This window comes from Erinaceus europaeus, chromosome 21 (assembly GCF_950295315.1).
Source record: "Erinaceus europaeus chromosome 21, mEriEur2.1, whole genome shotgun sequence".
Taxonomy (NCBI): domain Eukaryota; kingdom Metazoa; phylum Chordata; class Mammalia; order Eulipotyphla; family Erinaceidae; genus Erinaceus; species Erinaceus europaeus.
The window spans coordinates 27726971-27748131 of NC_080182.1; the positions used below are offsets into that span (position 1 = coordinate 27726971).

The window sequence follows — 21161 nt, forward strand, 5'->3', positions numbered from 1 at the left end:
TCACTTCCTTTTTAGTGAGGTTACTAGGCATGATGAAAGGTGCTCTGAAGAAGAAGGGCATCTGGATCTCAACAGTGCACTTCTCAGAAGTTTTCATGATCTCTTTTGGGAGGTGAGTAGCTGAATAAATGAGCGACAAGAGTATGAACTTGGATAAAGACCAGCCTGCAAACACACCAGCAGCGTTTTGTCACCAAGTGCTCTGCCATGTCATCTTTGTTGACTCCACAGCTAAAGACATTGATTGTCATGCTGCTTGTGAATTGAAAATGTCAAGAAACAGAAAGAAATAGTTGAAATTAGGTCTGTCACTAGGGAAAGACAGAAACAGGCTGGGGGTGTGGATCCATCTGCCAATGCCCATGTCCAGTGGAGAAGCAATTACAGAAGCCAGAACTCCCATCTTCAGCATAAGAGCTTTTTCCATGTTACCGTACCAAAGGGGAAGAAATGTTATTCTAATAAATCTAATAATTTAATTTAATAAATTTAATAAATAAATCTAAATATTTCTAGAAATCATAATCAACCCATATCAGTGACCTTGGGAGAACCACTGCAGTTTCCAGTGGAGTGAATGGGGACACAGAACTCTGGTGGTGGGAACAGTGTGGAATTACACCCTGGTTACCTGATAATTTTGTAAATCAATATTAAATCACCGTTAATTTTTTTTAATTGGGGCTATAACCTTGGGATCCAGGGAGCTGCATATTTCTTCACTAATGAGACACATCAATAGCAACAACAATAATAACTACAACTACAATAAGAAACAAGGGCAACAAAAGGGAAAATAAATATTAAAAAATTTAAATAAATAAATAAATAAATGATAATATTGGGTGTAGAGTGGAGGTGGGTGGGGGAAGAGGCCAGCATAGCATCTCACTTCAGTGGTGTGCAGCTCTGCTGTGTGCACAGCCTGGGCTCAAGCCTGGACCCCACAGCATTGCAGGATGATCCAGTGCCTCTCTACTCTCTGCCTCTAAAAAGTAAGCAAATAAATAAGGGGGTTGGACAGTGGTGCACCCAGTTAAGCATACATAGCACAAAGTGCAAGGATCCAGGCGCAAGTTCCCCGCTCCCCACCTGCGAGGAAGATGCTTCACAAGTAGCAAAGCTGGTCTTCAAGTGTCTGTCTTTCTCTGCCCCTCTTCTCTCAATTTTTCTCTGTCCTGTCCAGTAAAATAGAAAAAGATGGCCACCGGGAGTTGGGAGGAAGCGCAAGCAGGTTAAGTGCATGTGGCGCAAAGCACAAGGACCGGCGTAAGGATGCCGGTTCGAGCCCCTGGCTCCCCACCTGCAGGAGAATCGCTTCACAAGCGGTGAAGTAAGTCTGCAGGTGTCTATCTTTCTCTCCTCCTCTCTGTCTTCCCCTCCTCTTTCCATTTCTCTCTGTCCTATCCAACAACAACAACAACAATAACTAATGTGCCTGCTTTGCCTGCATACAACCCGTGTCTGAGCCTGGCCTCACCTCACTGGAGGAAACGGGTGCCTTGGTATCTTGCCCTCCTTCCAGTCTGTCTCCCTCTGTCTATCTGGTAAGATCATGTGCAAAACAAAGTGACAGGTAGACCAGCGGCTGGGTTCTGATAGCAGAGCCGAGTGGGCCATGGGCAGGGCCTGTGCATGGGCTGGCTGCTCTCGAGTGGGCCAAGGTGTGGCACTCTGCCCCTACCGCATGGAAAGGGATCCAAGCCGCTCAGAAAAGAACTTTGAGTCTCAGTCCACTCAGGTAAGAAGCACGCCTCTCTGAGCCCCGACCGTCCCATCTCAGCACAAGGGGATCTGTGTGAAACACTGGGTAGTATCTCCAGGGCTAAACAAAAATAAAATGAAATATTGGAAACTAGTTGTTAATCTACAGCAAACACTGCTCATACCCAAGGTCAGATTTAGGCCTCAGCAACCATCTCCACCTGGTGCTCCCTGCAAGTCTGGATGCTTCCTTCTCTCAAGGGTCAGGAAAGAGGGTCAAGAGCCTCGTGGGTGGAGGATGGGGAGCTCAGCTTTGGAGCACAGGACTTGCCTGGCTGAGGTCCCATGGGCTGAGTGGTTCTCTGGTCTTCTCCAGCTCATAAAACAGAGAAAGGGGTTAAGCACAGGTGGTGCAAAGCGCAAGGACCGGACTGGCGTGAGGATCCCGGTTCAAGCCCCCGGCTCCCCACCTGCGGAGGAGTTTCTTCCCAAGTGGTGAAACAGGTCTGCAGGTGTCTGTCTTTCTCTCCCCCCTCTGTCTTCCCCTCCTCTCTCCATTTCTCTCTGTCCTATCCAACAACAACGACATCAGCAACAACAACAATAAAACAACAAGGGCAACGAAAGGAAATAAATAAATAAATATTTTTTAAAAAAACAGGTTTGTTTTTTTTTCTGGCCTCCAGGGTTATCACTGTGCTCAGCGCCTGCACTAGGAATCCGCCGCTCCTGGAGGCCAAGTTCCCCATTTTGTCGCCCTTGTTTTTGCCATTATTGTTGCTATTGCTGCTGATGTTGGATAGGCCAGAGAGAAATTGAGAGAAAAGAGGACAACAGGGGGAAGAAAGACGCCTGCAGACCTTCTCACAGCTTGTGAAGTGACCCCTTACAGGTGGGGAGAGTAAGGTTTTTAAAAGAGCCTTTTAGAAACAGAATGCTCTAGGCTAGAAGTGACTCGCACACATATGCTGTGACCCCCAGTCAGAAGTAGTCACACAACTGCCTAAATAGGGGACAGGCTGATGGCAAGAACTGGGGCTGTTCGTAAGTGCTAGCACTTGTACTTAATCTTACAAATTGGTAGACACTATGCCTATCTCCAACATTAAGCTGGCTAATTGTTAATAAAAATGGGAACTTAATATGATGTGTACTGGGCTGAGCACAGTCTAGCACTTTACTGATTTAAAACCCAGATGAAAGTGATTTAGGGTACGGCTCCATTCAGTGATACTTGAGAAGGATGGGTAAAAAGGGAGATAGAGATAGATATTTAGAGAGAGAGTCCTTCAAACTGAAATCACAGAAACTGTTGATTTTAAATAACAAAAATGTCTGTACCTATATATATTTAAAAAAAAAACAAAAACGGAGTCGGGCGGTAGCACAGCGGGTTAAGCGCACATGGCGCAATGTGCAAGGACCAGCATTAAGGATCCCAGTTCAAACCCCTGGCTCCCCATCTCTGTCTTCCCCTCCTCTCTCCATTTCTCTCTGTCCTGTCCAACAACAACGACATCAATAATAACTACAACAATAAAATAACAAGGGCAACAAAAGGGAATAAATAAATATTTTTTAAAAATTTTTTAAAAAACCCTGAAGATCAGAACTAAGTTATAATAGTATTTCTTTCATTTTATCTAAGAGGTAAAGTTCCAGATTGTTTTTGTTCCTTTTGTGGCCACTCCTGTGTTCAGAGTTCCTGTGAACTTGGCTGTCTTGAAAGAGCTGAGCAGATTGCAGCCAAAACTGGCACTCAGTGTACAGGATGGTGCCTGGACTGTCTCTGCAGGAACAGGTCACCTTGTTGATGCCTCACAACTTGATTTTTAGACAAGACAAAACGTAGCAAATCATCAGCTCATCTCTTCATTTGTTCTGAAGAGTCACGGTAGGGGTAGGTATCTGATGCCTCTGGGGATAGATAGCAGAGGGGTTTCTGAGACCAGGCTCTCGATCCTCCTCCGTGCCAGTCACTGTGACTCAGTGCTCTAGAATCACGCAGATGGTCTCGTCTCGTGAAAGGAGGAGGCACAGGAAGCTGGTGGACATGCTCCTGGAAAGGCCTTCTGTGACCTGAGTTCTGTGCTGCCCTGAGCCCAGCCCCACACTCTGGAGGAGCTCAGAAATCATCCAGATCGAGGTCTGGGAGGTGGCGATGGGAGTGCTGAACTCACAAGCATGAGGTCCTGAGGTCTGGTTCTTTCTCTCTCTCCTCCTATCTTTCTCATTCATAAATAAATAAGAAATTACCAGGAGTCGGGTGGTAGCACAGTGGATTAAGCGCACGTGGCGCAAAGCGTAAGGACCAGTGTAAGGATCCCGTTTCAAGCCCCCGGCTCCGCACCTGCAAGGGAGTCACTTCACAGGCAGTAAAGCAGGTCTGCAGGTGTCTGTCTTTCTCTCCCCTCTGTCTTCCCCTCCTCTCTCCATTTCTCTCTGCCCTATCTAACAACGACAACAACAATAACTACAAAAAAAATTTTTTTTAAAAGGGCAACAAAAGGGAAAATAAAAGAAAAAAATGCAATCCTTAAAAAAAAAAGAAAGAAAGAAAGAACAAGAAATCACCCAGTTCTTGTGGCTCATGGGGCAAAGTCTACTGTGCTGCCCAGAAAATCCTTACCCTACCTGACTCCTTGAGCATAGTCTTGGCAGTGTCACTGACACTAGATACTGAGTCCGGGGGGCTGGGCAGGTTAGCACACATGGCGTGAAGCAGGTCTGCAGGTGTCTGTCTTTCTCTCTCTCTCTCTGCCCTCCCCTCCTCTCAATTTCTCTGTCCTATCCAACAACAGTAACAGCAACAACAATGGAAAAAAGATGGCCGCCAGGAACAGTGGATTGGATTCGTAGTATAGACATGAGCCCCAACAATAATCCTGGAGGCAAAGGATAAAAAAAGAGTTCCTGCCTAGTGAAGGACTGGGGATGACATTGGACAAGTTGCCTGCTTCTCAGGCAGAGCAATCGATCGCTTCTTTCTGAGTCTTCCGCCAAGCCTGGTCTTCCGGCTGGCTGCACCAATCTGTTCCTTAGACTTCAGGGCCCAAGTCTGTCTGTGCTGACGTGTCTTCCCTTCTCTCCGGAGTGATTATTAAGGTCATGGGCTTAATGTTTTCCTTTGTCAGTTTTCATCTCAGTAATTTTGTGAACAATAGTACAAAAACCCTTTCTAGGGAGCTAGGTAGAATGTTGTTTTCCTGTGTGTTCTTGAGCAAACTACGTAAGCAGTGTTATTTTGCTTGGGATGATTTTTATTCCTCAAACTCCTCTCTGATCCTTTTCTGATGTCAGATCAGAAGTGAATGCTGACTGAATGTCCTGTAGCTTTAAAGTCAGCCACTCTACTGCTGTCTTTTGTCAGAGATGCTCACAGTTCTGGGAGAAAAGCACACTGTCAGTGAGCTTCCTTCTCTGAGGCTGGCTGCCACTGCACTGAGGTTCTGACAGTCTGTCTGTCCGTTCCCCCCTCCCGCCCCCCCCCCCCACATACTCACAAACACACACACACTCACATTTGGGTGCCTGCTGGCCGAGGCTTGCTTCTCTCTCTCTCTCTCTCTCTCTCTCTCTCTCTCTCTCTCCTACTGGCTGAAGCTTGCTTCCCTCTCTCTCTCTCTCTCTCCCTCCCCCCCTCGCCTACTGGCAGAGGCTTGCTCCTCTCTCTCTCCCTCTCTCTCTCTCTCTCTCTCTCTCTCTCTCTCTCTCTCTCGTGCCTGCTGGCAAAGATTTGCTGCCTACTTGTCACAGCCCCCACCCCGGGCACCCAGATACAGCAGTGGGAGTTGATGCGAGAGACAGAACCAGAGCTGGAGCTGTGCGTGGGCTGAGGTGGGTGCTGTCGGTCGCCATGCAGGATTCTGGTGCAGTGCCTCTCCTGGGCAAGGTGCTGCTCTGAGGCAGGGAAAGGAGAAGCCCAGGGCATGCAAGCTGCAGGTTGGTGGGCCGCCCTCCCCTTGCGTCTGCTCTCGGAAGCTAGTGTGTGAGAGCTGACAGGCCGCCTAGCTCCCCTGCAGCCTGGGGACAGCTGAGAGGCTGCAGTCTGTTCCCTGCAAGCTGCCCTGGCCACACGATGGAAGATGAGCTTGGTGGCCACAGAATCAGCACAACCCCTGCTGCGGAGGTCTGGTAAGATAAGCATGTTGCTTGTGTCTGTCTGTGTTTTTCTTATTTTTGACCTTTCTCAGCTGCATACAATGGCCTCTTCAATGCCAGCCACTGTGTTCTGCGGGGTTGTTTTTGATGGGAAGGGAGCTGGCAAGGGAAGCATTTTTTGTTGTGTGTTTTTTTTCCTGGCCATTTGGCTTTGACCTTCAGAGCTGGTCAAGTTTCCTCAGGTATCTGTGAACAGGCAGAAGCCAGGAATTTCCACAGCAAAAAATGCTGACTAACTGTTAGGCATCCTTTTCCTTCTTTGAATGTCTTCATTTCCACCATCCCCTTTCTTCCCTAGCTTTCTCTGTGGCCTGAAGGGGAGCAGAAAAAGTAAGCTTCCTGCACTGTGGTTGCCTGAGCCACAGTGGAGCTGCAGGCAGGAGGGCAAGTCTGTTATGGCTGTCTGTCTGTCACTGCTGCAGCTCGGCCTGTGTCTTCTGTCTGATGTTTCTTACTTCCAGACCCAATTCTGTCCCCATGAAGCCTTTTTCTTTTCCTTTTAATCAGTCTTGGCCTTCGTTAGAGGAAAGACAGTTGTGGGAAGTAGCCCCAAAATACCTTTGGAGCCCCAAGAAAGATGAAAAGGATTTCCTCTTTAGAAACAGGTTTTGACATTCTTAACTATGGGTACCTTAATGAGCATTTTGTGACAAGGTGAATGGGTCATCTTAGGTCTGTGGGGTCTGGCCCGAATGCCTAGCTCTAATCTCAGCTGGAGCTTCTGGAGAATAACTTTTCTTCTTGTTCCAGAAGGCATGGTGACCATTCACTGACTACCTCAGCTGTCATTCCAGGACTACTCTGCCCATGGCAGGCAGAGTCAAGTCTCCTTGCTGCTCAGAGGAACTCAGGAGAGAGCCATTGCCACCTCACGTTCTGCTGACTCACTGCTTATGTAAGCTGTGCAAGCACGGCTGCCCACAGGCGCCATTAGGGTCTGCTCAGGGGCCCTCTGCCTGGTCCTGTCTCCTTCCTTAAGGCTTTTCCTTTCCCTGAGTGAATTCTGAGGAGCAGTGAAGAGACAAATCCCCCTTTGTCGAATCCCCTCATTCACTTTGCATTTCCTCTCTAAAACTTCAGACTGTGTCCTCTGGACAGGCTGGTCTGTGGCCCTCAGAAGTCTCCCCGGCCCCTCCCCTACAGGCTCCCTTTGCCCACAGTACTGGGCTTTTTGTTTGTACAGCTTTGCAGTTGGTGGTATTTAGTTAATAGTTTTTCATGCTCTGGCAGCATGCCCCTCAGCTGTGAGTCTCCTGAAGTGGAGACCTTGTTCTGTTTGTCAGCTGGTACCCAAGCACTGGCTAACAGCTGAGAGACAGGGTCTGTGGCAGGAAGCACTGCGTTCCTGCTCCGTCTCTGTCCCCACCTGCTCTCAGCTGTCCATGTTGGCACCCTGAGGTACTGAGGTGCACAGAGCAGCGTTCTTCTTCCCGTAGGCAACATCCCCTGAGCCAGTGCTTTCGGTCAGCTACTTTTCCTTTATTTGTAAGTAATCAGGAAGCTGTGATCTTGCTCCCCTGCTTGGCACATGAGAGAAAATCGGCCCATAGGAAGAAAACTGCCAAGAGCTGAGCTGTCTTTCTCGTTCACATCCTTTGGGTGATCCCCTCACACTCACAGTGTTTTCAGTGTGGCCACGACTGACATTTGAGCGCAGGCAACTTTCCCAAGCTGGTGGCTGGCCATGGTTGATGGTCATGCGGAGCTCTGCTGCTCGGTGAATGTGCCTGTTTTGCTGCACCCAGCGCCATGGCTCCGGCACCACTCAGCACTGGCTGCTGACATCCTCTGCCCATCCCTCTGGTCACCAGCATTGTGCCTGCTTTGTTTCAGCACTGTCTCTCTCTCTTTCAGACTTTGTCAGCATTGTCAACTCAGCTTCCACCCAGGTGTCTCAAATGACAAAATGTTAGTGTTTCAGTAGCTGAGTAGCATTCCACTGAGAGAGACAGAGAGAGAGAGAGAGAGAAAATAATCTTCTTTGTTCAGTTAGCCATTAATGAACATTCATACTGTTTCCATGGCTAGAGAGATAGCACAGGGTTCTATAAAAGGCTCTCCTGCCTGAGGCTTTGAGGTCCCAGGTTCCATCCCCAGCACCACCATCACCCAGAGCTCAACAGGACTCTGGAGTCTCAGTCTCTCTCCCCTCTTTCTCTCCTTTACTCTTCTCAGTAAACAAATCACACGTTTTTAAAAGCTTGTGTCCACATCTCAGCTACTGTGAATAGCACTTCCAGAATGCAGACTGAGTCAGTCAGGCAGCTGTGATGATGAGCTTCTCATCTCTGTGATCTGTGGCTGGCTTCAGGTATGCCATAAAGGCTGGGCTGCCAGGAGATGCCTGGGCCACTGTGACAGTGACAGGGCCAACGAGATGGCAGTCAGGCTGCCGCCACAATAGGCCGTGACCACAGCGCAGAGAACGGCCTGCATTGCTAGGTGACGCTGGTGACCCAGGGTGCCCACGCCTGGCAGCTGGTCATCCTGTCATGGTGCGAATCAAGATGTGAGGTTGCTTCTCTCCTGTGGAGTAGCCCTTCAGAGAGACCGCATGTTCAGTTTGCCTTTGCAGAAGTATTTACGTAGGTGCCTTTTCTGATTTCCCAGTTAATAGTGCTGCGCGTTGATGGCTTCTGGGCCTGTTTCTTTCCACACAAGGTGGAGATTCCTCCACTGAAAAGCCCGGAGCACAGGCAGCTGAGAGGCAGGCAGGTGGAGTGCATTCCTCATGTGTGAAGTCCCGGCCTGGTCCTCAGTAGCCAAGGGATGTGAGTGCTACTCTAGTCTGTGTGTGTGTGTGTGTGTGTGTGTCTCTCATAAAACAGAAATTAAGGGGCGGGGTCTCTGGGGAGGTGACTCTGCCAAGGGTCCTTCCCACATAAGCCGGAGCGGTGCCCTGGCTCTTTCTCATAAACTTTTACAGCCTAGATATAAATTAAAAATCAGAGAAGCAGTTTAGACCTTCATCTGAAATCTGTGCCGGTTACATATGCTAATTTTGTGTGTATTTCACTTAGTGTTTAATTTTTTAGCCACAAACTGCCTGACTGAGTTTAGAACTATAACCTAGGCTGTCCCCTTTATTCTATTAATAAGTCGGTTTATGTGGACTTCCTCACTATAGATGGAGAAGGAGAAAGAATGGCCAAATCTTGTTACTGCAGCAGAAAGACTACAGTTCTGACAGTGCTTGTGCACCTGCAGCTGAGTAAAGATCATTGTGAAAGGTCACAAGGAGTTGATTAGATGGTGGGACAGATTGTTCTTATGGCCTTAATGAACTCTTCTCTGTTGGTGCGGCGGGAAGATAGCACAGCAGTTTGTGCATAGACAGTCTCAGACATGAGACTTTGGGGTCCCAGGTGCAATCTCCAGCACCACCTAAACCAAAGTTGAGCAGTGCTCTGAGGAGAACAAAACACCTGATTACAGTTCTGTTCCTTAGGAAATGTAACATCTCAGGTAGGATAATCTATGCTGTCTTCTGCTGTTAGGATCTGTAAAGAGCATTCTTGCTTATTTGAATAAATGCCTGCTCAGGGCACTGTCTCTAGTACCTGAAGGTCCTGGAAGTACTAACTATGCTGGAGAGCCCCCCTTCATGCTCACTTAGGGGGTGATGCTGGGGTCACACATCTACATGGATGGTCTCCTTCCTCATGGAGTGCTGGAAACTAAGTGTGTAAAGTGAGGCAGTGAGAAAAGCACCAAGTACAGAGAGTCAGTACTGCGTCTGCTATCATCAGTACCCCGTACCACCGTGGTACTCACAAACTGACCCTCGGGCTTTCATAACAAAGTCTAGTGGGACCATCCTGGAAAGCAGTGGTGACGGTGGCATGTAATGTCTGTTTAAAGAAGGCAAGAGAGGGTGTGCTGTTGGGTATTGGCTCTGACAGCAGGAGGAGAGTGGGTGTGTGTCAGGGTTCCTCGGGGGGAATGAGCCAGCCCAGCTCCCAATTCCCCACCTGGCCTGTTGGCCACCAGGAGACAGGTGGAGAGCGGGGAACCTCGGGCTAGCAGAGGCAGTAGCGAGTTCCCTAAGGGGTCTTCTCGAGTACTGTGGCAGCGGACAATACACAAACCTCCTTAGGGTACTGCTGCGGAGAACGGGACATCTTTATTGACACAGTTCCAAGTTTATAAAAGGGTAGCTGTGCAGGGGAAGTGGCCAAGCTAGCCAATGAGACCAGTATCTCCTTATAAGGGAAACGAGAGCAAGGCAATGAGAAGGTATGGATGGTGATGCAGGAATGGGAAATAGAAATATAAGGAAGGTGAAGCCCACCAGAGGAAGGAGGGGTGAGTGATGCGGCGAGGCTGATAGGAAGGTTGGAATTTCCCCATGTACTCTGGCCACATCTCGCTCAGCCACAAGGCTGGCATGCCAAGGGGAGTCTGATAGATGAGCTTGGGGGCGGGGGTCAACCATCCATTCTCAAATACACATCAGACCTACGGGTGTAGAGGCTGGTGTTTTAAACCCCCTGCCACTGAGGGGACATTGAAGCAGAGACCCAGAGGAGGTGGTGGGGCGCCCTTGCTAAAGGAAGGCTGCAGTGGGAAGCTCTGGCGCTATCCAGAAACCTCCAGGAGACCGTGAGCACCGGCGGTCATGGTGTGAGAGAACCAGTAGCAGGAGCTGTGCGGCCACAGCGAGTGACACAGCTCAGGCCACTGGCCCAGGACATGGACAAGTACAGACGCCCAGGCAGGCAGCCCCTGGGGGGCTTCAACAGAAAGACTTGCTGTCTGATGAGCCAGTGGTAGTGCCCCTGACATGGCATGTTGACTAGAGTACTTAACTGGCAAGCGTGCCCCCGTGTTCAGTCCCCTGCACTGTTTGCCATGGAGAAGCAGGCTTTCTATAGATAGATAGATAGATAGATAGATAGATAGATAGATAGATAGATAGATAGATAGATAGATAGCCCATAAAGACCCAGGTGGTCTCCTCACACCCCACCTCTCCCTTCTTCACCCTGAACCTCCTCCTTCATCTTCTCAGAAATGCTTTGTCTCTCTGGTGTGCGACTCGGGTTTCCAGAAAGAGGCAGCACCCTATCAAGAAATGCAAGGTGACTTCCCCACACTGAACAGGTACACAGGCGGTGGCAGGGCACGCCGGGTGTTCTGCTTCTTCTCTGGTGCAGATTCGAACTTGGGCTATGAGGATAAGCCAGGGAAGGAAGAGGGACAAGCCACTTCCTGGTGGCTGCTGTGTTTGGCAGACACAACCTGACTTAACTCCATTGGATGTTGTCCCAAAGCTCGTGAGAAAGCTGGGCTTCTGTAACCCCAGATATGGGTGAAAGGTCAGCAAGGGGGGCCTGAGGCACTTAGCTGGTCAGACACCTTAGACTCTTTCGCAGCTGCCTGAGCACGTGACTGCCCTCAGGCTGGGTGCTATGGCACCCCCGCAGTTCCCTCACCTGGGCTCTTGAGTCTATCTTCAGGTGACAGCTGTGTGCCATGTGAAGCTGAGTCAGACACCCTCCCGAGGTGCCTCCACCCTGTCCTGTGTTCAAAGCATGGCTACTAAACTCTCCTCTTGGGCTCCTTTCTGGTCAATCCACTGAAATCCCTGAAAACTCTGGAGAATGAAGCTATAACAATAAGAGAGAAAAAAAAATAGTAGGAGCCAGTATAGCAGGACGCCATGACAGTATTTGGGTGTGGACTGTGATGTGCTTAGCTCCCTAGCTTTGTGGCCTGCCACTTAGTTTATAGCAAGTACTTGAAATACGTGTGAAACACTGACTTTTGATCCTAGAATTCCTTCTTCTGCACAAATTAATTCTGGCCTCAGCCATACATGGCCACTGGGGGTGGAAAATGACCCATCAAATTTGATCAGAGGCTGCCCTGCTGAGTGGGTGAGCAGCCCAAAGAGTCCACTTGCTGGTAGGTCCAGGGTAGCAGTGTCTGCTTTGCAGGGTTGTTTTGACAGTCACATTGCTGCATGGCCCAGGCCCACTACCACAAAGAGATATTAAGGGCCGGGTAATGGACACACCATGCACAGGCCCCCCACCTGCAGGGGGAGCTTCACGAGTGGGAGGGGGGCAGGTGTCGCTCTCTCTCCATCCTCCTTCCCTCTCCATTTCTGTTTCTATCAAAAAGAAAAAAGGGGGAAACAAGGGCAACGGAGATTTTTCATGTTGTAGCGTTGAATATTATTTCTTTAGCTCACACACATCTGTTTTGTGTACATGAGATGTGAAAGATCTTGGAAGTAGATTGAAAGTTTCTTTAATATATCAAATTATATTTTATGAGAGAGTCGCTTACAGCCAGTGTTCGCAGCGACCTCCCTGGCTAGGACTGTTCTAGTGGTTCCATGTGTGCTGACTCTCAGAGCCATTGTTTGGCGTGAGTGTGGGTCCGACTCCAGGTTACAGTGGACGAAAAGGATCCAGAAATTAAGCGGCTTGCCCAGGTCACAGAGCGAGTGAGTTAGAAAAGCCGGATTGAGCCTAACCAGCTTAGGCCAGAATCTGTAGATCTCCACAGCTCCACTGTCACCAGGCCTCGTGATCCTGTCTTTCTGACTTGTCCTGCTACTGTGTTTCGGAAATACTTTGCTATTTTCTAGAAAGGTATAAGAATTTTTGCTCAAATGGAGATTTGGTTGTGTGGTGTGGGCTAGGAATCTTATTCTGTGTTATCTGTGAGTAGCGTAATATGCCAACAAAGGAGTTTTGAAAAAAAAAAAGGAACCACTTTTCCCTGGTGCGCTCAGAACTTGTGCCAAGTCATACCTTCCCGGTGCTCAGTGTTCTTGCCTCCGAGGACTTTGTCCAGCCCAGGAGGTAGAGAGCAGCACCCACTGCCCCTGCCCTGCAACCAGACAGTCCAGTCTCCTCTTTCTTTCCTCTTCTCCCCAGCCCTCTTCTCCCGGTGTCTCTTGCTTGCCTTCGTTTTTATGGGCAGCGCCTGACGCACTGGGAGGCGTCACTTCCTGAGCATTCCAGTGACTCATGGTTTCAGGTGTTAGCCTGCACACCTGCTGAAGCTGTGGGCTAGTTTGCTTTGGTGCTGCCCATGCAGGCATGTTGGTGACTCTGAGTGGGAATCAGGGACGGGAAGGACATGGTGTGGCCCCTGACAGCCCAGGTAGGACAAAAGGCAGATTAGAGCAGTCTGGCTGGTTGGCTGAGCTGTTGTGGAAGGAGACAATCACATCTGAATTGTGATCATCTGGGAATAATTATATTAAAAGCCTGTTGTGTTTCTTCAGTGTTAGTTTGTAATCAGACCTTGCTTTCCAAAATCTTTTCAGTGGACTGATCAGTTCTGGTCCTTCCAGAGTAAGAGTAAAGCTTGAGCTGCATGTCTGTCAACAACAGGTTGCTTGTAAGTCCTAGTGACAGGGGACCTAAGAACTCGCACTGTGCCTCGGCTTGTGTGGTTTTCCTCTGCTTTTCTTCTAGATGTGGTAGATTCTCAGCTACTCAGCATCAGATCGTGTAACAAGCTGCAGGTATCAACCTGAAACCCCACACACAGTGGGTACCCCATTTGGCTTGGGAGGGTGAACCCTGGAGGCATTTCCAGAGCTCATGTTCCTGCACTTGGTACCCCATCCCCACACTGTGCGTGGCCGCCTGAATGATGGCAGACAGTTGCACTCGTCCCCATCCTGGAGGATGATGTCATTGCGCTATGGCTCCCAGGTTTAAATTATCTTCTGGTCTCTTGTCGATTCATCTGGAACCAAAACAAGGTTGTTTTTATCCACATGGGTAGGAGTCATGGACACGCTGGAGCCATATTTTAGAGTAGAGAGCAGCGTGACTCCTGGTGAAGGGAGCAGGGGGGAGAGAGAGAGAGAGATCCCCAAGGCAGGGAGAGAAGGTAGATATGGTGTCTCCCCAGTGCCCCCGGAGCCCTTCAGGCTCACTGCATAGACCATCAGGATACCCAGCTACTCTAAATTCTGGGCATAACAGCATTCAGCTCTTGCAGTGTGCTGCAGCTGGGGACAGAGGGGGGTGTGAACCAGTGGAGCAGGCTGTGTACTGATTCCTAGAGTGGTGCTTTCTACTGGGACTCAGGTACTCTGATGTGGTATTTCTTGGTTTATTCCTGTCACTGCTCACTGAAGAGCAGTCTGGACACTGGGGTATGGCTGACCTGGCATGAGCCCCTGGCATTCATCACGAGTGGGAAGCTTGGTAAGCAGTGGCCCCTGGCTGTTGACTTGTTCACGCCCCTTAGCCTGCTTGGATGTAGCTGTGGCCTTTCCTGGCTTGGCCCTAGCTGCTAGCAGCAGGGGGTTCTGACCCTCAAACCTGTGGCATCCACCTTGACACCTTCAGCACTACTTCCTTCTGACTTCCGACTGGCTCCAACCATCAGTTACATGTCTTACAGAATAGAGAGGGTGAGTCCCCCACCCTTGACAGAAGCAGATAAAAAGTAGGGTTTTGTGTCTGACCAGTAAGCTGCCTACTCTTGTCAATGTTTTTGAATGACTATGATCCAAAAGCATGGGTCAGAATTCCATTGTCTGGATTCTAAAGAATACTGATTAATTACACATAATTGAATTAAATGTCAGGTGTACCTTGTGTTGCATAAGTGTGCTTTCAGACTGGTATGTGTGAAGAGTTGAATTTGTTGTTTTAAAATCACCAGAGGAGCTCTGTTATTTTAAGAAATGCTATATTAATTCCTCTGGCAAGAGACACATTCAGATACCCGGCTTACATACTGTGCAGCTCTGTTTTTACCTTTCTGTGTTGGAATGAGGGCATGGCGGGGGGCCAGTGGTGCAAAAGGAGTTTGGACTGGCCAGCATGGAGGGACTGGAAGGGAGACTGGCCTGTGGCCTCAGCAGGTCAGCAGAAGGTATGCGTTCAGTATACTGTCATCTGTTAGCAGTGACACTGGAGAGAGATGCCCCCGGGCTTCCGTCTAATGTTGCCTTTTGCTTTTGCCATGCTAGATCGAGCGGTTAGAAGTAAGTAACTTCGCCCAGACATCGGGTGCAGCGACCTGCAGCACCGATGGCAGCATTCACACAGACTCAGTGGACAGCACGCCAGACCCTCAACGCACAAAGGCGGCCATCGCCCACCTGCAGCAGAAGATCCTGAAACTCACGGAGCAGATCAAGATCGCGCAGACGGCCCGGGACGACAACGTGGCCGAGTACCTGAAGCTCGCCAACAGTGCAGACAAACAGCAGGCTGCCCGCATCAAGCAGGTGTTTGAGAAGAAGAATCAGAAGTCAGCGCAGACCATCCAGCAGCTGCAGAAGAAGCTCGAACACTACCACAGGAAGCTCCGGGAGGTGGAGCAGAATGGTATCCCCCGGCAGCCCAAGGATGTCTTCAGGGACATGCACCAGGGCCTGAAGGACGTGGGAGCCAGGGTGACCGGCTTCAGCGAGGGCGTGGTGGACAGCGTCAAGGGTGGCCTGTCCAGCTTCTCCCAGGCCACCCACTCAGCCGCAGGTGCCGTGGTCTCCAAGCCCAGAGAGATAGCCTCCCTGATCCGGAACAAGTTCGGCAGCGCGGACAACATCCCTAACCTGAAGGACTCTCTAGAGGAGGGGCAGGCGGATGACGGAGGCAAGGCTCTGGGAGTGACCTCAAACTTTCAGTCGAGCCCGAAGTATGGTAGTGAGGAAGATTGTTCTAGTGCCACCTCGGGCTCCGTGGGAGCCAACAGCACCACCGGAGGCATAGCCGTTGGAGCATCCAGCTCCAAGACGAACACACTGGACATGCAGAGCTCAGGCTTCGACACCCTGCTGCACGAGGTCCAGGAGGTGCGGGAAACGCAGGCCCGGCTGGAGGAGTCCTTCGAGGCCCTCAAGGAGCACTACCAGCGGGACTATGCCTTGATCATGCAGGCACTGCAGGAGGAGCGCTACAGGTGAGTGCCCTCCCCTGGACGTAGGCAGGCGGCCCTGGGTGATCTTCCTGGAGAGTCTTTGTGGAGTGCCCAGAGCACCTGAGATGCCCCATGCCAGTGGCAGGAGTCCCTGTCACTCACAGAACACAAAAGAGAGGCCCAGCAAAGCTCAGTGACCCCTAAGACCACATGTTGTGAGGCACCTAGTCAGGATATATGTGAGCACTGGAGCCCTTAGCATGAAGCTAAGACTGTCGGAGACATTTCACCTCTTTACTTATAACCCAGAACCACCAATTCTTGCTAGGATTAGGGTTCAAAAGGTCCATAGCCTCTGCCCTCAGCAGAGGTCAGAGCTGCTGCCTGGCCAGGATGCAGTGAGTCCCGTGGGGATATCTGCAGACACACTTCCCTGAGTAGTTGGTGTAGGGAGATTAGACTGGAAGTCGACCCAGGTCAGCATGTCTGTTTTCATTGTTACTAATTGGCAAATGTTTTAAATGAGGCAAACTTAAACAAAAGATTCTGCTGGAATCAGAGAACCCCCAGGGCTGAGTCCTAACCTATGTGACAGACAGCAGCCAGTGTTTCTGTGAGTTTCTTATTCCACACCCTTGCTCTACTGGGCTCCTCCTCCTTGGCCTCCAGAGATGTATCCTGCCGCTTGTCTGTCAGAGGAGCCGTACTCTTCGTGGGGGCTCTTTCTATGCAAAGCTCATCAGCGCAGGGAGTGCAGGCCAGGCCTAGATTTCAAGGGCCTGGACTCAGGCCTGTCCCGGTGCCCAGTTCAAAGGGCACCTCAGCTTGCTCTGGTACCAGGAGACAGACAGTCTGGCTGAGGTCTTCTCACTTTTTTTTTTCTTAAGTGAATTTTTACCACTTTCCTTTGATGAGCACTGGGGCTGAATGAGCTTTTCCGTCATGGGAAGGCTGATTTGTATGGAGTCCAGTCCTGTCTCTTCTCTTCACCCTCCATCCTTGAGTTCTGACATAAGGCTTGAAGAAAGACAGAGGAGAAAGTGGGAGAAGTGAAGCCCTAGCAGCAGTTCTAGCACACTGCCACTCAGACACTGGAGTTTTCTGTGTGGTGCTTTTACTTAGCTCTCTGCATCTGGAGCGGCCAGAGAAGCGCCCAGTCGTGAACTAACTCCCAGGTTCAGACTGACTGCGCTTACCCAGCCTAAGGTCAGGCAGGTGCTCGACCTGTCCGGATCCCGGTCTCCTCACCTCTCATGAAGCAACAGCCGTCCCGAGGCTCCAGTGGCACTGAGGGAGCCAGTGTGGAAGTCCCAGTGCTCAGCTCTGGCTGCCTCCGGCACTGCCACTCCTTCCTCCCTCAGAGTCAGGGGCCGTGGCTCACAGGAGGTTGCTTTAAAAATTGCCATCTTTGACTCCTTTATTGTGAATGGATAACAAAATTTCCCATGCTGTTTTTATTTTTACTATTCTTTCAAAGCCTAAAAATTATGAAGAGCTTGTTACACCTTTAACTCAGATATAAACCAATGCGAAAACCAAAGAAGACAAAAGCTGCTTTCCCAGGACCTACCTCCCTGTCTCCTTAAAGCAATTCAGGGGTCAGACCTAACTCCTCCTTGTCACCTTAGTAGAAAAACCAAGCCAAAGTCTTTGTGCGGACAGAGAACTGCACTTTGGGTGCTTTGAGCAGGCTAATGATGAATTTCATTGTCTGAAAAGAGAATAAGGAAAACTTTTGAATTAAAAAACAAAAGGGAGTAAGACCAGTGGGGCCAGGGGATGGCATAGCACAGAGTATGATCTGACTTGGTTTGTGTCTAGCACTTCAGCGTTAAAGCAGCACACTGATTAAAGAAAAGCTTTCATTCCCCCAGAAGGCAGTAGAAAAAGTCTAAACTGTCTTGCTCAACTATGTTGCTTCACCAATCTTTGCTTGTATACAGCAGTTAGAAACTTCTCCTTGAAGAATACATGTTCCAGGGCCAGGCAGTGGTGCCAGTGGTTGAGCAATCATCCCCATGCTTAAGGACCCAGGTTCAAGCCCCTGCTCCCTACTTGCAGGGAGGAAGCTTAATGAGTAGTGAAGCAGCTCTGCAGGTGTCTCTCTTTTCCTCTCTACCTCCCTCTTCTTCTCTGTCAATGTCTCTCTGTCTCTGTCCAAAATAAATAATAAAAAACAAGATTACACACACACACACACACACATACACACATATATCTATATATATATCCAGTTGGTCTCCGAACTATTTTATCAAGATGAAATTTTCCCCAGGGATTGGCTCTTATTCTAGGCACCAAAGTGTTGGCATTTTCAGCATGTTGAGAACATTTCACTGCCCTCTCTCAGCGAACTGGTACCTGGACGTGTATGGACTGGAATGACTGGGAGTATTCATGCTCCTCAGGCAAAGAGGCAAAGAGAAACAAGTGTTCTCAAGCAGCTTTTCTCTTCAGGGCCTTTGCTCCTCTTCTTTAAGTCTGTTTCTTCTCCTTCCCATCTCTCCTCCACACTGTAGCTGCGTGTGCTGACCTCTTGACTAACTTCCCCATCTGCTGCTTGGCTGGACTAGTTGCCTTGAAGAGGGAAAGATTGTGCTGGCAGTCAGCTGTGGCTCATGGGCTGCTTCGGATACACTGCTGGCTGTTTCTGGTTGATATTTCCTGTCTACGTTGACAGGAGGGACCCATGCGTTCTTTCACTTCCTGTCACATAACGAGGAGGAGGAAGAGGACACTGCCCTAACAGCTTGGCTAAGTGTGCATGACACAAGTAGTGCTAGATGCCTCCCACGTTTGCGTGTCTTACCCTAGCTTGCCCCCACTTTACAGATGAGGAAGTTGATGGCCAGTGGGGTACAGTTTTCCAAAGGTCTCTCAGTGAATAGTAGAACCAGCCACAAACTTGTTTGATTGGGCTCCAAAGCCAGTATCTTTTCATGCCAGAACACACCTTGCCAACCTCAATCCTGAAACCTGTAAGATTAAAAAAACTGATCTCCCATGTAGCTGTAAGAAGTATGGACAGATACTAAAACCCAACTTAGCTGGTTGTATTAATGTACCTGACAGTACCTCATTAATTTCATGTATTGAGTTGAAAAATTCTATTAATTTTATGAGAAGTGCTCTATCATGGCCCAGGGAGTCCTATTTTTTTTTTCAACTCTCTCAGAACTCTCTCATCCATTCTATGTCTCACTCTTTCTTCTTTATCAAAGAAGAAAATTGAAATTCAATCATCAGCAAAACTTGAAATGCTAGTTAGAATTACACCCTGTACTGAAATGTTTTGGCATTGAGTTCTATGCAAGGTTCTAGGCTATGGAGATCAAAGGTGTCATCTCTATTTTGAAGGCATCTGTGTATGTGTGTGTGTATGTGTGTGTGTGTGGGGGGGGGGGTAAGTGAAAGGCCAGATAAATAAATAACATTGATTTACTGTGAAAAAAAAAAAGAAGAAGAATCATGGACAGTGCTTCCAAGACAAAGCTTGGAGCTCCCTGGAGGTGGAGCCACTCCCTCCTTGTAATGTGCTTTGAAAGCTCCGTGAGCACCCAGATCTAGGCTGCTTTCTCAAGCCGGTCAGTAGTGGAGGTCGCTGGGGAAACCTGCTTCTGGAAGCCTCGCCCTTCTGAGCCCTCTCCCCATGTCCCTCACTCAACACACTGCCCATTGTCCCTATCCCCTGTACTGTGCCCATGAGGGGTTTTTCCTAGGACCGTCTGCTTACTCTGGAGTAGATGAAAGGATCCAGAAGCTTGTGGTGGGCACTCTTCCTACCCATACCTATGCTGGGCCCAGGACCCTGGGAGCAGAGCCTGAGTTGAGCTCTGTGCTTGGCTCTCAGACATGAGGAAAACATGGGTTTCTGGAAGGTACTGAGCAAGTTGGACATTGGAATTTTTATTGACCTTTTTAAAATTGCAAAATCTGCACTAACTTCAAACTGTTCTTGTCCAGCGAGTCTTCATCCCATTGTAGATGTGTTTGTGATGAAGGGTTCCCTTGGAAGGAGCCTCTGAGAATACTAGCTTAATCTCATTTTGCAGAAGAGTACCCAGAGGTCCAGAATGATAAAGCACTTCGTGTCAGTTCACCCTGTAAACTGGTTTGCAACATGTTTGCTGCTAAAAATGGGGGAGTCCAGTTCTGTCTCCACAGCAGGTGTGCTCTCTGAATAAGCAGCTATAGAAAACACTCGACTGTCTGACAGAATGCAGAGACTGGCGGAGACGGAGAGACTGGGAGAGACTCAGGGAGATGGAGAAATGAGGGGACTGGGATAGACTGAGGGAGATGGGGACTGGGTTAGACTGAGGGAGACAGGGAGAGATGGGGGTTGGGAGAGATGGGGGGACTGGGATAGACTAGGAGAGACGGGAGCAGCTGTGCGGATGATCTCTTAGCTTCTTCCCTAGGGAGTTGGCCCTGCTGCCTTTAGGAAACAGTGTCCTGTGAGGCAGCCAAAGACCCTCTGGCTGAGAAAGCTCCTGTGCTCAGGGGACCATGGTCCTGGAGAGATGGGCTGCAAGACACTGTACTCAGCCCAGGAATATTCTCAGTTGAAGAGTCATTAGAATCAAAGTACAGGAGCCATCACCCGAGCAATAGGACAGGCGGGAAGCGGGCTGTCCAGTGCCACAGGCCAGGGAATCCTGACTGAAACACAGTTTTCCTCCACAAATAACTCCACGAGAGAAGCATGTGATCTGTGGACTGGCTCTCCGTGACAGTGGATGTGGGGGGTCTCCATGTGGCGCAGGGGGAGGGTAGAGCTGCGGGAGCCAGCTGCTCACGGCGAGGCCCATCACCCTGGGAGGAGTCCTCCATTGTGAGGGAGGATAGCTGGCACACCAAGGTGTGCCGTGCGTGACTGCCTGCCTGGCCGTCCTCACCCAGGCAGTGTCCACCGAGAGGCGTGATGTCCAGGAGCGGGCTTTGAGGGGATTGGCTCCAGTCGCAGGTGAGCGTCAGTGTTCAGAGCATGTCTGGAGGCAGGTCAGGCTCAGCTGTGAAGTCCAGCTGGCGAGGTGTATTAGCTACACTCAGGACTCAGTTGTTTTAACTTCACACAGTGTAAAGGGCCCACAGTCAGTTACTAAGCAGGAGGAGCTGTGTGGCTCCCGGTTCCTGGGGCGAAGCCAGACATAAACAGATTTTAAACTCTCCAGAGGACACTCCCACTAGGGTTGCATAGTAAGTTTCAACAATGGGGGCCGGACCGTGGCACAACCAGTTAAGCGCACATAATACCATACACAAGAACCTGGGTTCGAGTCTCTGCTCCCCACCTGCAGGAGGAAAGCTTCACAAGTGGTGAGGCAGGGCTGCACGTGTCTGTCTGTCTGTCTCTCTCCCTCTCTACCTTTCTCCTCTTAATTTCTCTCAGTTCTATTGAATAAAATAGGTGGGGGTGGGGGGTGGCCGCCAGGAGCCCTAGCAACAAC

General features: G+C 49.7%; 1 protein-coding gene across 12 annotated transcripts in view; it reads left to right on the forward strand.

The window, feature by feature from the left end:
- The window catches only part of TMCC1 (transmembrane and coiled-coil domain family 1), a 137965-nt gene that overhangs the window by 107791 nt on the left and 9013 nt on the right, over nt 1–21161 (forward strand). For 10 of the 12 annotated variants that reach the window (XM_060180648.1, XM_060180645.1, XM_060180649.1 and 7 more), the window contains one exon: nt 14819–15753. In XM_060180648.1, coding sequence (XP_060036631.1) covers nt 14819–15753 — 935 coding nt within the window. Of the gene's footprint in view, nt 1–12862; nt 12985–14610; nt 14722–14818; nt 15754–21161 lie in introns of those variants that run through there. The other 2 variants (XM_060180654.1, XM_060180653.1) reach the window with 2 other exon arrangements.